This window comes from Athene cunicularia (assembly GCF_003259725.1).
Source record: "Athene cunicularia isolate RWA chromosome Z unlocalized genomic scaffold, athCun1 chrZ_part4, whole genome shotgun sequence".
Lineage (NCBI taxonomy): Eukaryota > Metazoa > Chordata > Aves > Strigiformes > Strigidae > Athene > Athene cunicularia.
In genome coordinates this window covers 810,246-827,352 of record NW_020799145.1, presented here as the reverse complement: position 1 = coordinate 827,352, position 17,107 = coordinate 810,246, and the positions used below count along the sequence as shown (strand labels likewise).

The window sequence follows — 17,107 nt, the reverse complement described above, 5'->3', positions numbered from 1 at the left end:
CCTTTGTGCATATTACTGCTGAAACAAGATATGAGAATATTGTCATATCCAAGTTCACTGGAAAATTACAGGCATGGCAGACTTGTGAACCTTGTACTTGGGAGTTCTCAGTGCAGTTTTCTTTCCCTTAATTTTCATCCAAAGCCCTTGTCTGAAATTAGAATATAATTGCTAATCATATCATTATGTAACACGAACAAAGAAATGTGACTTGGCCTATTTTCAGATGGACTCTGAAAGTGAGCTCATAAGACCAGAAAGCATGTCCTTTCATAGGGAGAAGCATCTATTTATTGAGAGTACAGTTTAACCAGTTTGTCTTTTGGCAAGGACACATTCCTAGCTCCATGTGTCTGCAGCCTCAGTGGGTTTCTCCAAGCAGAATAAAATGAGAGGACATTGATCCATGCAAATGAAACAACAGTTCACTGCTGCCATTTTCCGCAGGTAGCTTGCTTTTGATGTAAATGCAAATGCCTCTTTGTGACTATCATGAGCTTCATGCAGATTTTCCAGCTATGTGTTCAGGAACCTGTTTGAAGTTTTGTTCCCCAGTAGGCAGGGGAGAGAGATTTATATTCAATGTAACTAACCACACTATGTCTTGTGAATGAGAAACTGCCTACATGTTAATTAATCAAAGTTAAATAAACAGCAGGTTCAGAAAACAAATGCAGCCTTAACAAAATAGGCAGCAAACAATATGCCCAGACTGTAGCTTCTAATTAATTTTATTGAAACCCATGAATGTTCTTTATCACAGTGCAATAAGAGGCATAAAACTAAATTAAATGTTCTGCTGTTCTTGAAGTCTGTTTTCATTTTTAAAGTCCTGTTGTGCTAGCCTTTGCGCACATGAGCACGTACCAGTGCTGCTCCTGAGGATCCTGCAAGCCAGAAATGGGACTGGTTGCATTTTTGTATGAAATTTGAATTAGAAGGCTGACAGTTGCCCGTTATAATAGTTAACTTTGAGCTCTTTAATGACTTGTTCTTACATTCAGAAATTCACAGAATAAAACTCTGGAGTTTTGTTATTAGAAGTTTGTTAATGTTTTCTTGCTCCTTTGTTAGATTTGGGATGCAAAGGGCTCTCTGCATGTAGTCTTTGTTTTTTTGCATTTCAGTTTGAGCAAGAGTCAGGAAACAGGCATTGGAAAAGTTGGAAAAAAATTATTTCAGATCACTCTCCAGAGATAAGGCAAAATTTATTCTGTGTTCAGAATGACATTTCAGTTGTATATCAGCAATAAGGTATTTCCTGTCAGAGTAGCGAGTGTGGACTGCTATGCAAAGGGGACAGTCAAGGATCCGCAGAGGACGAAATAAAAATTGTGATAATGCCAGTATTTGAAGTAAAAGAGTAGCCATTTTACATGCTTCTAATTTATGTATATGTCTCTATGTCTAATATATTGCTGCTAGGCAGATTGTCTACTGGTGTTACTCCCTGCTGTTATACCTTAATAATGATTTTCAGAATACTAAGGTATTTTGCTTTAAGTTTGCTGCTTAGTCTTGTTTATGCTAACGTACTATGCTAATGCATCATTATTTATTTAATTATGAAATTAGTAACTAGAAAACCCCTAGTTTGGAAACCAAACTACTTAGTACAGTATGTAGTAGGTTTAGTTTTCTGAGTGCTTCATAGATACTAGTACATTTAACTGGATTGTAATGTGTAAAGAGAAATCCTTGTGAAGCTGCATCACATTAGTGGGTCAACCATGGAACTTAATTTTGTTTCAGTTTCCACACAGCTCATTAATATCCATTAGCAGGCCCAATTTGCCTAAAATAAATATCTGCAGATGTTCAGTGTGGGAGCTGTACAGAACTGCTTCTTTTCATCTGCTTCTTCCCAGAAAAAAAAGAAAATTAATCTGTTCCCATAAGAAAGCATTATTCTTGCTAGTGACAAATAGTGCATTCTGTTTTATTAAAACTGGAAGTTATTCTGTCCTCTGGGACAGAGTATTTCAGTTTCTTTTCAGTGTGTTACTCTTCTGTCTTTTCCACATGGATTTGTTTCTAAATTGTGCATATGAAATTGTGGATCTGACCTTCTATATAATACATGGCAAATATGTGGCTTTAAATTAACAGAGTTTATATCAGGCATAAAAATACCATCATGGCAAACAGTAAGTAGGCTACTTGCAATTTCACCAGATTGCTTTGACCTTGCAGACCGCAAAAGCTCAAAAATGTCCAAAAGTGAAATTTTCTTATGTTAGACTGGGCTTTCTGTAGCAAGCAGGGAAAACCCATTTACCCATTTGGTTTTGTCTTTTACACAAGATGAAAAGTCACAGGTTATTCTCCAAGCAATGCTTTTTCATATTTATTTGGTAGCAGTGTTTTTGGCTTTTTTTTTTTTTTTTTTTTTTAAACTCATGGCTTTTGGGTATAATTTCCAGGAGACAGTGAGGAATAAAAAAAATTGAATATCACTCATTAATTTCTGTGGCCTTCCTGAGTGAAGAGCTTTGCTAGTACTCAAACCACTGTTTTCTAGGGAAGAATCAAAAAGTCAGGATTTTTGCTGCTGGGCTCTTGAAAAATGAGTTAAACTAAATCTCCAGGTACAAATATTGTGATTTGACAAGTTGACTTTGACAGTCCACCTTTCAAAGCCATTGTTTCCCTAGCATGTGGTTTCTCCCTGGCACTTAGGATTATTGTCTTTAAGGAGTACAGCCACTGTGTCTCTGTAATTCCCTTTTACAGAGTGTTTTCAGCTCTGTGGCAGGAATCCTGGTCTTACAGGCAAATATTAGCTGTTGTCTTGCATGTTTAAAAATCAATACTGTCAGTTTTTTGTCCCCAAGAAATGCAAAATGCATAAAATAATAAGCTCAGAAATAGTACAGTGGACTGTCTGTATGCTGGTTTTGTGTTTATATACATTGCATAAACATCCCAAGTGCCATTAAGTGTAACATCAAACTGGCTACAGGTGCTGTAGTTTGGTGGAGCATTTTTGTGTCATAAAGTTATGAGAAGAGTTATGGGAAGTGTTTATAAATCCATTTTATTCCAAAGACCATAATTTAATGAGTGGTGAGACTTCAGATGTGCTAAACCAGGTAACAATATGTTGTTGTAATTATTGCCAGAAAAACATGGAGATTGGGAAGAGTGTTCAAGTGGTCTTGCTGGATGTCATTGTAGGAGTTGCTAAGCCTGGTAGGAACATGTAAAATGCCCGTTTAGTCTTTGGAGAGGAAGACACATGCTCTGATGATTATGCTTTCATTTTGTGCAGATATTTTAGACTGCCTGCCTTCTCTCTTAAAGCTGATTGACATCAGTACTTTGGGATGCTGATCAGTACTTTGGGATGCTGATCCTGGGTTTCACAACCATTCCAAACAAACTAGACTCAGAACTGTGAAACTCTTCAATTTATCTCTTTTATTTTCACTGTCATAAAGTGTAAATGAACAATCATCGGGATACAACCCCTTGTTCACAGATCAGATTGGAACAAACTGTCTGTATAATTCTAGGTATCCAAGATGAAATCTTGATTCCACTGAAATCAGTGGCAGAACTCCCATCAGCATCAGTTACAGCCATCTCATTCCAAAGTTGGCTTAACAGCAAATATTAGAAAAACAGGCTCTAAAGCTCAGTCTCCAAATTGTAAACTATTTTTATTTGTCCCTTGTGTTGTACATATTGAAACTACTAGATTTATGTTGTTGATGAATGTTAAGATATAGCAGCTAAAAAATTTTCATGGCATCACCAAAGTTGGAGATGGAAAATATATATATCTCTTAGGCTATCTACTGCAACCCTTTATCCATGTGGGATGTTTTCCTGTTGTATATTTCCTAGTCTTGATGGGCATTACACAGAGAAGAAATGGACCTGTTCAAGCGGGCCCAGAGGAAGGCCATAAAAATAATCAGAGGGATGAAACACCTCACATATGAGGACAGGCTGAGAGAGTGGAAATTGTTCAGCCTGGAGAAGAGAAGGCTCTGGGAGGACCTTAATGTAGCCTTTCAAACTTAAAGGGGACTTGTAAGAAAGATGTGGACAAACTTTTTAGCAGGGCCTGTGGTGATAGAACAAGGAGTAATGGTTTTAAACTAAAGGAGGGTGGATTCAGGCTGTATATAAGGCAGAAATTTTTTATGACGGGAGTGGTGAAACACTGGAGCAGGTTGCCCAGAGAGGCTGTGGCTGCCTCCTCCCTGGCAGGTTCAAGGCCAGGCTGGACGGGGCTTTGAGCAATCTGGGCTGGTGGAAGTTGTCACTGCCTGGCAGGGCGGTTGGAAGTAGATGATCTTTAAGGTCCCTTCCAACCCAAACATATGATGCTGTGATTGTCACCCAAACAGTGGTTTACATGGTCCTGAAGAAGTTTTTCTCCTTCTTCTTCCATAGGGGCTGCGGATTATTTTTTCAGATGCCTCCAGGCTTATCTTCAGAATGAGCGCTTCTAGCCATGTGAGAGCTACCCTCCGAATCTATGCAGAGAGTTATGAAAAGGATCCTAGCCAACACAATAAGGAACCACAGGTAATGCAGTAGTATTATAATAAGTCAATAAGTAATACACTTTCTCTGTGCACCAATGGCTACAGGTTTTCATCTTTAATCAGACTGAACGCTCACTCACCACTTTGACCCATTTACTGTGTTTGTGGATGATTTTCCTAGCCATGTGAATGTACATGCTTTGAGGCAGGACCAGCAGTTTTAATATGTGTTTGTGTAATATCTAACACAACGGGAGTATCAGGGGCTGAGGTGCCTGTTGATAAATACTGGGCAATGACTTTTAGTCTACTAAGAGAAGCCATGCTAATTTTAATTTTTCACTCATTTTCTGCAAGTTTTGTCATCTTGACTTATAGAAAAATACTTTTTAAAAGATAATTATTTTTCAAGAAGATTATCTGAGGATCACTTAGTTACAGCATCCCAGAGATTCCTCATGATGAGAGTATAGTTAGGAGATATGGATGCCAGAGACTGAACAATGTAGGGTTTCCATGTAAGAAGAGACTTACAGCTGTCTGAGAATTCACATATCATAACCAGACTTTTTCCTGAGAAGAGTGAATATTGAGAGCAAGTTGCTGTATAGTCCAGCAGATGCCTTAAATTAATAATATAAATCACATTTCAGACTCTCAGATTTTTCACAGTAAAACAGGTTCTTGCTGTGATACACAGCAAGAAAGGACTAAGGATGTTTCATGGAAGAGAGGATAAGCATTTGGCTTGTAGTAAATCAGATACCTGTACTTTGAAGTCCCATGTGGCTGTGTATTCATGACTGGGATGCAAATGCAAATTTCCCAAAAACATAAAAGCTGTCAAACACATTTGAACACTAGGTAAATGTTTGACTTTGTTTTTTCACCACATTCCCACAACAAACTTGGCAACAATGGTTGGACTAGATGATCTTCAAGGTCTTTTCCAACCTTGATGATTCTGTGATTCTGTGAAGTATTTTATGCTCTTAAATAACTGTCAATCAGTCACAAAGAGTGCTTCAGTTTTTCCAGAAATGCAAAGTCCATTCCTGCAGATAATGTTCTATTAATTTTATTTGCTTTTTCTTAAAGTAACAGTTTGCATCATCAGGAACTCCTTGGATAGAATGCTTATAATGTTAAGCCTCCCACAGAGTAAAGGACCATTTTTTAGCAATTTTGCCATTTTTCTATGTATCCAGGTTTAGTCAGCTATCAGGGTCATAAATACATTTTAACCAAAGAAGAACACTTTACAACCCTGTTTGCACTTGCTACTGTATTGGATGTATGTGTCAAGGTTTGGTATTGGAGGAACTGCAGGAGTGGCTTCTGTGAGAAGACATGAGAAACTGCCCCCATGTTGAACAGAGGCAGTTCCAGGTGGCTCCTAGGTGGACCCACCTCTGGCCAAGGCTGAGCCAATCAGTGATGTTGGTAGCCCCTCTGTGATAACATAATAAAGAAGGGTGAAAAAAAGCTGTGCCACAGCAGCAGGGAGGCAGGAGTGAGAATATGTGGAAGAAACAACTGTGCAGACACCGAGGTCAGTGAAGAATAGAGGAGTAATAGAGTGTCTTGATGGGCACCTGACAGGTAGCCAAGGTCAGTGCACCACAGCTATGGCAAACTTCATTATAGCACAGATTGTTTATCAGTTGCAATTAAGCTGACCATTTTAAGTATGGTTCTTTGTGCTGTATAGGCAAGGCACAGATGAAATGAAAATAAGTCATGGTAAGAGACAGACGTAAGAGTTCATTTTAGGGGACTTAGAGTAACCTTTTGATATGTGTCACAACAAGTGTGATCTGAACATGTTTCCTGTCTAATGAATCCTAACAAACAATACTGGAAAACAATAAAGCATATACTTGCAGCATTCATCTAACTAAATCAGAACATTCCTTTTAAAATTGAATCTTTTTTGCATCAATGGATTGTTCTACTTGTTACAAGGTATGCAATGTGAGAGAAGTGACATGCTATCAAAGTTTAGGCTTGTGTATCTCCTAAAGTAACCTACAATCAATGCCCAGTATTTAACACTTTTTTTTTTTAAACAAGTGGAAAATAGCAAATATTCTCAGTGAATTTTCCACCTGTGAAGAGACTACATTGAAGGAGCAGAGGTTATCCTCAGAAAATGGGGAATGTGCTGCCCTACTGCTACATTTCATCTCTGTTCTGCATGGATTTGCTTGAGAGAGGTGCATAAAGTCCACTGCAAGGTGTTGTGACCTCACCAGCCGCACAGACTCTGTCCAGGGAGCAGCAAGAGTGGGGCTGCACGAGGTGATAGGAGCCAGACACCCAGAGCAGCTAGAGCATGGGCAGTGCCCTCATTGTCTGGGGGACAGTCCCACAGCAGGCAAATGGAGTGGGCAGAGTAAGGCTCTGGTAACAAGCTTCATTGGCCATCCCAGACAAGGCAAGTTATAAGTCAGGTTCAGGGCCCATCTGGAACAGCAGGAGATGGGCCCAGAGACAGGGGTGGGGACAAGGCCACAGTGTGGGTCCATCCAAGAGACAGGAGCAAAGTCAGAACTGGAGAAGAGCTACAATGTACATCCAAGGAGTCCTCAGAAATAAAGCTACCTATAGCACAGGTCTGAGGTCCACCCGGGCAGCAGAGCCACAGATCGGTTTGGAGACAAGCACTCCTACAGCATAGCTCAGGCAGGAACTAACACCACTGGGGCAGACTGAAATGGGCCATGTTAGCCCATGGGCAGGGTGCAGGGGAGAGTCCTCAAGGGAGACTCAACAGGGCTAGTAGGGTTTATCACTGCCCTCAGGGCTTTCAGCATCTGCTCTTTTATTCTAGAGATCAAAAAGTTCTGTTATTCCCAGGGACAGAAGGCTGGAAAGTGTTTTTCTATACACGTACCAGAGTCTGTCAGATTGTTACAGTTTTGGCTGTTTTATAGGATACTCACTAGTGGTAGAAACATCATTGCCTTTAACTTATTGCAGGCACTTTCCTGCGTTCATGCAGTGCAGATAGACATTTTAACATTCAGACTGCCTCAGGAAATATGTAATACTGTAAATAGGCTCCTCATCTCTTGCCATGTGCACAAAACCTGAGGCAGATAGCAGTTTCATCTCAAGTAATGCAATAAATTCTTTAGTATAGTATTGCAGAGTTCCCACTGCTCCTTTTTCCTTGCCCTGGCTGGATACATTGCCAGCAACGTGAGGGCATTGGGACCTACAGGGTCATAGATTGTTTCCCACAGGCAGGTGGTGGATATCAAGGGGGTGAGTAAACTTGATTTCAGGAGATCCTCATGTTAGTACAAAAATAACTGAAAATTTCTGAGACCATTTGAATAAGTGAAAAGTTTGAAAAGTGAATAGCAAACTCCTTTTTCAGAAAACAGCATTGCCAGGGAAAGGTGACATAATTTTCTTGACACTATAATTCCTTTATTGTTTAGTTTGCTTTGAGATTTATGCTGACGTGTACATCTAGAAGAGCTGTGACAGATTTTTAAGTATTTTGTTTCCTATTTACTTTCAGTAATAGGCGCATAGCCAGTGTATTCATAAGTGACTGGTTATTTAAAGAGCACTAGCCTAAAGAAGTTGTGTAAAGCCTTTTCCAAAACCAATTGGTCAGCTTTTAAGCATTTTTCAAAGTTTTTCTGGTTTTCTTCTCTTTGACAGTATAACTGCTGATGGTGAATCTTCCACAGATAAGCAGAAATCTGAACTACACCTTTCAATATGCATTGTGTTAACTGAGACTTATTGTAAAGACAACGTATATAAGTACATTTCTTTTAAAAAGAACTGTTCACTTGAGGTGGACAGAATTAATCATTCACATTAGAGGTGCTGTACTTCTGTGGATGAGCATAACTCCTTTCCCACAAAATGTTGGACCAGATGATCTTTCAACATCCCTTGTAACCTGGGATGTTCTATGAGGAACCCTTGCCCACAATAAAATGTGGAGAAAGATCTGTAACAGTGCTTAATATCATCCAGGTTCAGCTACTGTGAGAGTGCGCTAGCCGTAGGCCGTACTTTGGTTTGTTACCCAACAGAAAGCCGAACATACTTTGAAGGACTACTGAGACTGCTCAAAGCTGTGCCTTTTAATTTTGGCCCCAGGGAGCCATTCAAGTGAGTGGTACTCAAGTGAAGCTCTCCTCATACTTTGTTGTGCTTCAGTACTGTGTAACTCTGCAGGTAAGCTCTGCATGAGCCTTAGAGGAAGAGCTGATTTTCAGGCCTTATTGCCTTTAAGTGTATGTTTTCCTTCAGAAACATTAGAGCTTCAGTAAGAGCATTCTTGTAACCAGACAGAAACAAGGCTCGGAGGGATGTTTTCTTCCAATTTATATGTAGGTCAAACAGTAGCTATTAGTGAATGTAAGGGTCACCCAAACCTTATTTTAGTAGTGTCTTTCATACAATTAATTGGTAATACTTTCCACCTAGAATAAATTCAGCATAGACAACTGCCTGATTAATAACATAGGAGTCCAAGAGAAAGTAGTAAAACATGTCAATAGTTAGATGTCCGAGGTCATAAATAAATGTGAATAGCAGTGGCTTCTGGCTGTTGAACGATCTGTTGAAGAAAATTGACAGAAGCAGTTTCATGGTCACCTGGCAGATAAGGAGCAGCTGCTTTGTTCTGTGAGTAGTTCAGTTCTTCCTATAAGCCAGTATCAGTAGGAATGAAAACCAGGAGCAATAAGGAAAAATTACCACCATGCTCTCTGCAAAGTATATTAACAACAATTCAATGTGAGCATTTTAAAAGTGCATAATTTATAGTGGTGATACAATCTAGTTCCAAAAGAAAGTCTTGAAAACAATGTGCAATGCTTTTCTAAAACTGAAATGTTCCCCTTAGAATGGAAGACCACTCTGTTGATACTCCTTGTCAGTGGTGATGCCCCTCATCATTGTGCATTCCTGCAAAAACTGCTTTCCGGCTAACTTGGAACATTTCCCTAAAAGACAGTATATTTAATTTTAACCAGTCAAATAGGCATCCAACTAGCAATTTCAGGAAGCTCAGTTCATTATAACAAACAACAGATTTCTCTCTGAAATCTTGGACCTTAATGCATTGGTATGCATTTTTTTCTAGAGTTAATAGAGTTATTAGCTGTCCTAAATTTACACAGATGGAAAGTCTAGAGATGTGTTAAATGGGCATGAAGTACTAAAATAAAAGTTTATTAACCTGTCGGCTCATTTATAGCCTCATTTTATAGATCAGCTCGTTATTCATTATTTGCAGATCCTGATGGTTAATATCTTCTTGTCCTTTGTCTAGCCACCTGGATATATTACTGAACTTGGGTTCAAACTGGGTTTCATATACAAAGAAATGACTCGTTATGCAGAGTTGTTCTGAATTGTTTTATTTGAAAATGCTGTGTGTCCTTCGACAACATAGTTGTGCCGCTGTTGCAGGATAAGTGCTCTGGGAATAGTGTAGTGAGTAATCTGTTCTGAATATGGACTAACTAGATCTGTTTACAGTATGTTATTATTCACTGTGTAAATTCCAAGAGCAATAAACAGGAGTTGTCATAGACTTATGCAGTCCATATCAGACACTCTTTAAATGGGATGCAGTGAATCACAAATGCTGCAGTTACTTTTATCGAAGGCTAGTCAAGTGTGTGCTGGTGAGCTACAGAAACATTAGATTAGCAGCAGCCAAGCAAAGATTTTGGGGCAAGGAGTTGTTTCTTTCTGCTTCTGTCCAAAGGTCAAGCCAATCAAAAGAAAAATAATTGGGATAGAAAGTGTCTTGATCATCAAAGACTGAATTTCTGAAACACTTTTTGAATGGCAAGTAGCAGAGGAAAAAAAGCCCTGATTTTTCAGGTGGATGTTGGTCAGTATATGAAAGGATTATGATTATATATGATTGTATGTATATAGTGATTATATAAAGTGATTGTTTATGGTGTGAGTTTGTCCAAGAGCAGAGAACTGAAATCAATAACTTTGAAGTCCTTGTGTACAATATGAGTTAATAGGGGTAGAATTAAAAGGTTTCTGTATGGTTCTGTCAAGACACTTAAAAGCACAAGTGCAGTTTGCTTGAGAATTATTGCCTTTTCATTTACTTTTGAAGCACTGGGTCTTTTAGCATAGCTCTGGTTGGCTATTAAAACATACTGTGGTCCAGGGAAATCATATAAAGTTCTGCCTTTACTATTAGAATTCATAAGATTTTCTTTAAGGGGATGTTGGATATAGAGATTTCTCTTCGATCACACTCTTAGGTAACATAGTATGTTTGTGCTGTTAAGGTAATTTAGCTCCTGATTCTGCCTAAAGCCATACAATGTACAAATTTCCAATCAGCTGGAACTGGAAACAAGCATAGGAAAAATACCTCATGTGACAGCAATTATAAAATAGTTAATGAAACAAGGAAATTAGTTCATTAAACCTAATCTTCACTCAAAGTACTTTGGATGTACTAGAAAAGAACTAATCTGTTGTAAACATAGGCATTTCCAAGCATCACTCAGTTTACATTTTCCTCCTGTATTTTCAACCCTCATGCCTGCCCTTCTCTATTGCTAGAGGCAGAACAGCTGGCCTTCTGACCTTTACTGTAATTTTATTTGAGTTAACAGACAGACCATACACAAAGAGTAGAGAGGTGTTTCCTTTTTGTCATTGTGAGTGTGCTGCTTTGTGGTAATAAAGTGAATGCTGCCAGTGCTGTGGATGTTACAGAGCCAGTACAATTTGTTCCATGATGAACCAGGCCATCCACATTGCTTAGATCTTCCAGGATGGGTGGCTGTAGCATAAACCTTTCCAAAGACCTCTCTTTTTTGGAATGTAGGACCAGAGCAGGCATGCTAAGCTGAGCTGTTTGTTGAGCCCTTATGGCAGAAGCCCTGCAGGAGGTACAGCTGTGGTGCTAGGCTGTGTGGTCTTAGTGCTGAGCTCACTCTGTAGTTGTTTTAGTCCATTCTTGTCTCTCTTCACCACTTGAGTCTTGCTTCAGTGTGCATTGGTTTGACTTTTAAAGTACATTATAGCCAAAGGAAAATCTCCTTCTAATAGGTAAGGCTATCAAGACATGTTTTGTGGGGGATTTGCCTCTGTCTTCTGCCTTAGTTTTTCTTGCCCCTAGTTCATGTGGTAGTGATTCTGTTGCTCAGGCTACAAAGCAGCCTTAAGCAGTCACATGAAGCAAGGGAAAATGACATGGGAGCAGGAAGAGGTAAGAAAGGATGGAGTTATTTCTCAATTGTGTCCTTGTTCCAGGACGTAGAGTTGTCTCAGTTACCTGACCTCTCTGAGCAACCTTCTGTGTAATGTTTAAATGATAAAAAGAGAATGACTGAAAATGAATTTAAGTGTTAGGAGAAAAAAGGATTTCTAGCCCATGCCTGAAGCATCAAGGCTCATCATAATTTACACAATAATAATAACACCACCCAGCAACTACAGTTTTTAGTGACTTCAAAGTATTCTGCAAGCATGTTTTTCTCAAGGCCACTTTTGCAAACTGTAGATCTACTTTAATTGTTACTAAATTGGATAGATAAGCAGCTGAAGAGGTAGGATTTGGGCTTTGACAACAGTTTTTAGAGTGAGAAGATGCAGAGATAGAAAATACTTGGCACATCTATCTTTACAGAGCTCCAAAAGTTAAACTGTAGCCCTTCTTTGATGATTCCATGCTGTACTTGTTTATCTCTCTTTAATTTTGAAGTATTAACAATTGTTCCGGGGACATGAATTTTTCTGGAACATGTAGCACTGTGCCAGCTCTGCTTAGAAATCTGTTGCAAGGTCTGAAGGTGTGTTCTGAAGCAATTACTGTCTGAAGTGTCATTTTGAATATTAGTAATTCGGGTATCTAAATGCCTTTTTAACAGTCACACAGGGTTCAGTTGATAGATGCTGGATCTTTGTCCCCAGTAGGACATTGTTTTAAGACTGGCTAATTCAGATGGCCTTCCGCTACCTCTTCCTGTGATCCCAGAACACAGGGAGCAAATGGTTTAGTGTTTGCAAATATTGACATAAATGCAAATAATTGACCTTGTGTTCCTAGTGTTCCATGGGTATATGCAAAGCTGAGAAAGTCCAAGATAACACTGGTGGACATGTTGCTGAATGCAAAATGCAGATCAGCACAGTGAGAGAAGACAGAGCAAAAGTTTGAGAACTGTAAAAGAGAGTTGTAGTTAGTTGGTGTTTTCTAAAATATTTGGATCCTATATGAGGGTATTGCCATTCTCTGAGCTTTTGTTTTGTCTTGTTTTATTTTTTCCAGATATATTCTTTAGAATTCTTTTTACTGATGAGACTGATGGGGCAACTTGGTTTTGAGACTTACATTGGGCTGGGAAAAGTTAATTTAAGACCTATGGAAAATATCCATGCCTAGACTGTGTAAAATTCCCCTAATTTTGGTTTTCCTAACAAGGGAAATTCAGTGCAACCTGAGGGAGAGACTGAAAAGATTCACAAGTTTTCAAGGCAAAGTCTGGACAGATGATTTTGCATCAGAACTGCATGCAAGTTGGAAAGTTTTAGCCTAAGTGCAGCCCATAGTGGGTTTTCACAAGGCATTTCTTGGCATACAAGTGGCATTTGTCCACCTATTCTGAGAAAAATATTTTCTAAAGCCAAACTCCAGACATGTGCTGAGCTTTTAAACTGCAAGCAGATACATTTCAGCCCTGCCTGAGCCTTTTCAGAAACTGAATGTATTATGGGGCAAGTCTTATCTGAGAACTTGACTAGAAGAAGGGGAGTTGTACAGAATTTTCTTGCAAGATCAGAGTGAAAAAATGCTACGTGAGCTAAGCAGGAGTGATAACTCTGACGCTCTGGTACTGATTATTCCCAAGCAAAAGGCTTTTGATCTTTATTTGCCTTATGTTACATATCTGCTTGTTTGATGTATTTCCTAGTATGGATATCATTCCTACCATTTATTTTTTTTAAATGTATAACTTCTATCTATTATTACTAAAGCAAAATTCTGATTTAAGTAAATTCTGTTAATTTTAAGTTCTTAAATTTTATTGAAGTGTAACATGTCATTATCTCCCAGTTTCCAAGAGATAAATATTATTAACTGGCGGAGTGATTGCAATTGCCATTTTGAGTTGACATGTCAATAGTAAAGTTTTACAATTTCTTAAGTCGAAAGAACCATTTGAAAAATATTTTAAAACCAAGATCTCTTCAAGTTATAGAGTCATATTAACTATAAATGATTGCTGGCTGGGATTTACCTTTTGCAGCATTTGCCCACAGATCCAAATTTGTGCTCTGTGTATTAATCTTCTCTAAGCATGTTTGACTTTAATGGACTTGTTTTCAATGATTATTCAGTAAATAGACATCTATAAATACAGAGCTTTTTGAGTAATAGCATGTCACACTGCTCACACTTTGTACATAACAAAATTTGATCATAAACTTGACATCAGCGGCACTCATGGTGTTTCCATGACTCTGCTTGCACAGTTTGTCTCTTTACTCTTTTGATTTAACCATCTGACCATTTGTATAAATAAAGCAAACACCTCACACTGTCAGAAACTGCTAGGTGGCTGAAACAGATTCAAAGTATTGATTATATTAAGCTTATAAAAAAGATTTCTGAATTTAAGCTCTCCAGAATTACTGGTTTGTTTGATTTGGTTTTTAAACCTGATGGATGTAAAGCCAGGATGTAATTTATTTGAAAGAGGCAGCAGAGCAAAATCTTTGAGGTTCAGAAAATTACCTTATTAGTCTGGTAATCAAATATATGATTCTCCAAAAAGAAGGTTTTCCACACAAAACTCAGCTCTACCAGTTTTATCTTTGCATATCATTTAATTAACTGAGAGAAGATTCAGTTGTCATTTGAAAAACTGTGTTTTACTTGGTTTTCATATTATACTATCATAGTTATTATCCACACTCACCTATCTGGGTAGTTTCATACATATGGCCATTCAATAAGGTCTCTACGTCTGAAACTTGAGAGTTCATGCTGCTTCAGTTGGAATTTATCCTTTTTAATACAATTATAGGTGGTATTACTTAAAACCCACTTTCATGATTTCTGTTAAGGTGTTACAGTACCTTCTGGCCTTAAACTTCACAGATTAAGTGTGTATAGGAAGAAAATCTCATCTACATGGCTTCCACTCACCAGAATAGAAATAATTCTACTTTTGTGATTTCTAGGTGGTTTTGTACAGCAGATTTCACAAGATTTCTCAACGTGGTGCTTCATTGCATCAATGACACTGTAGCCGTGTCAGTGTTTCTTAATAATAAATTATTTACTATTATATAGTACTATAATTAAAAGGGGCATTTATAAATATATCTGTTGATGTTGCTGCTTTATGTAATTCAGTGTATTTCTTCCTTTTTAGGCTGTGCTGAGTCCTCTTATAGCAATCGCACTGAAAATATCTCAGATTCATGAGAGGACAGGGCGAAAGGGACCCACTGTCATCACCTGAAGCCATGGAAGATTGTTAAACCAGGGCCAAAAAAGGAACAGCAAGGAAGAGACAGTACCTTGCTGAAACACGTTAGCCATTTGTGCCTTGTATGATTTAAAATGTTTTCTGGGGGATAGAGCTAGGGTGGGAATAAAAATTCGATATAATATTGAGCATATTCGTTTGCATTGCTCTCCAGATACAGTAGTGTATTGACTTGTTTTACCTGCAATATCTTAATTTCAAATAACATTATAACCAAAGAAAGAGGCCTTAAACTTCAAATGTTGTCAGCAATCTGACAGAAAAGGAAAACTGCTTGGTTTTGAATGCTGTGATAAAGGTTGGGGAAATTCCAGTTAGGGAGAGAGGGGGAAGAGTTGCAAAGCAAAGACATGCTGGTGAATATTTTTTGGGATCTTTGTCACCTTCTTGTTGGTTTATGAAGAGACATACAGAGCATGTCTGAGGCACAGGGACTGTATACTAAGCTTTGCAAGGGGTGTATTTTCTCACCTGGTGCCACTCCTCCTCTCCTGCCTCCCATTGCTCACAGATGCACGCTGGCAGCAGTGTTGTATACACACTTGCACATGCTCCCAAAGAAGGGGTCATCCCATATTGGTTTTACCCCTGCTTTTAAAGCATATCAATGTGACTTGTGCCTTTAGATTTTCCTGATTTTTTTGACTCTTTTTTTTTTTTTTTCCCTCCAAAGGGAAGCATTTGTGCTGTAGAAGCTGATTGTGTCCTTCCAGCAATATGTCGGGTGTGGAATCCTGCTGTCTTTTGCAGTATTCCTCATTACTGTCTTTGAAAGCTAATCACTGCAAGTTCAGCAATTTTTCATGAAGGAGTTACTATGGAAGTTTTTAAATCTTTAGAATACTCATGCTCCACTTACCACTTGTAATTGAAGCAGTGATCAGGAAATGAAACGCTAATGAATTAAATAGAAATACTTGTCTGATTCACCAGCTGGACACAATTTCTATTAGATTCTTTGTAACAGTGGATCATGAATAAAATATCAGGGAGTGCAAAGGGAGAAGAGACATCCTGGCATTAATCTGAGAAGGATACTGGGGATATGGACATCAGCATTTTTCTGCTCATGAAATGATACTGCAGTTCTAGCTACAATACTGTGCCCTGAAGAAAAACACAAACACTATATGCATGTGACTTCTTAGAAAGCTTTGTTTCCTTGGGAACAGTGTGGTCACGTGTATCACTTGTCAAGGTGGATTTGTGAAACTTGCTTCTTTGCAGTGTGTTTCAATTCATTGTGATTGTCAAATTTTAGTGCAATTTATATAATATTGCAGTAAAAGAAATTGTTTTGATTTCTTTCAACACTTCTGTCAAAAAATTGTTATGGCACTAAGTACACAATAAAGAATAATGCTGTATTTTTGTCTTAATACGTAATTGTGGACAAGACACACTGCACTTTTGAGCATCCTAATAAAATTGCCTTTAATACAATTACATTATCTACTTAATTGACTCTAAACAGCTGAGATACTAATGTTCTTATGTAGTATTCTACTGTATCATTAAGTTTTCTCATAAGCTAAAAGTGATTTTAAGGCTTTAGTTCTTTTTATTAAGGTTTTTGGGTGGGTTTTTTTGAGACAACTATGGCATTCTTACAGAGTTTGGACATCTGCTTTTGAAATGTTCATCTTTACAGAAACCTCGTTTATCTAATCCTTAATTTTCCTTATAAATCAAACTCCTCCAAGTGCAAAATAGTAAGCTAAAAACTAGTGTTCTTATATGATGAAGCATAGACATAGTCTGGATTATGACACTTAGTTTGAATTACTGGGCTGCATGAAAGAACATTCTGAAAGACATTCCAAGAACTTCTAAAATATCTTATATGTACTGAGAACGACAATGAAATAATTTTTTTTCACATGGTGAACTAACTAGTTATAAGTACCAAGTATCCCATTTACCAAGCTTCTGGGACTGGGATTGCATTTTGAAAAGTAAGATGTACTGAAGCCAGGTGTCTCTCTCGATGTGGTAGGAAGACTCACGAGAAACGAATCAGGACTGTGAAGATGCATAATAATGCTTTTATCAGAAAGTCACTAGACCACTAGTTGCAGTAGATGGCAA

At 38.2% G+C, this 17,107-nt stretch overlaps 1 protein-coding gene across 1 annotated transcript in view; it reads left to right on the top strand.

Annotated features, from left to right (window-relative positions):
• Window positions 1–16,386, top strand: part of PGM5 (phosphoglucomutase 5) — a 65,808-nt gene extending 49,422 nt beyond the window's left edge. Inside the window, exons 12-13 of the mRNA XM_026866771.1 lie at window positions 4,405–4,539; window positions 14,903–16,386. Coding sequence (XP_026722572.1) covers window positions 4,405–4,539; window positions 14,903–14,992 — 225 coding nt within the window. The 3' untranslated portion in view covers window positions 14,993–16,386. The remainder of the gene's footprint in view (window positions 1–4,404; window positions 4,540–14,902) is intronic.
• The last annotated feature ends 721 nt before the right edge of the window (window positions 16,387–17,107 follow it).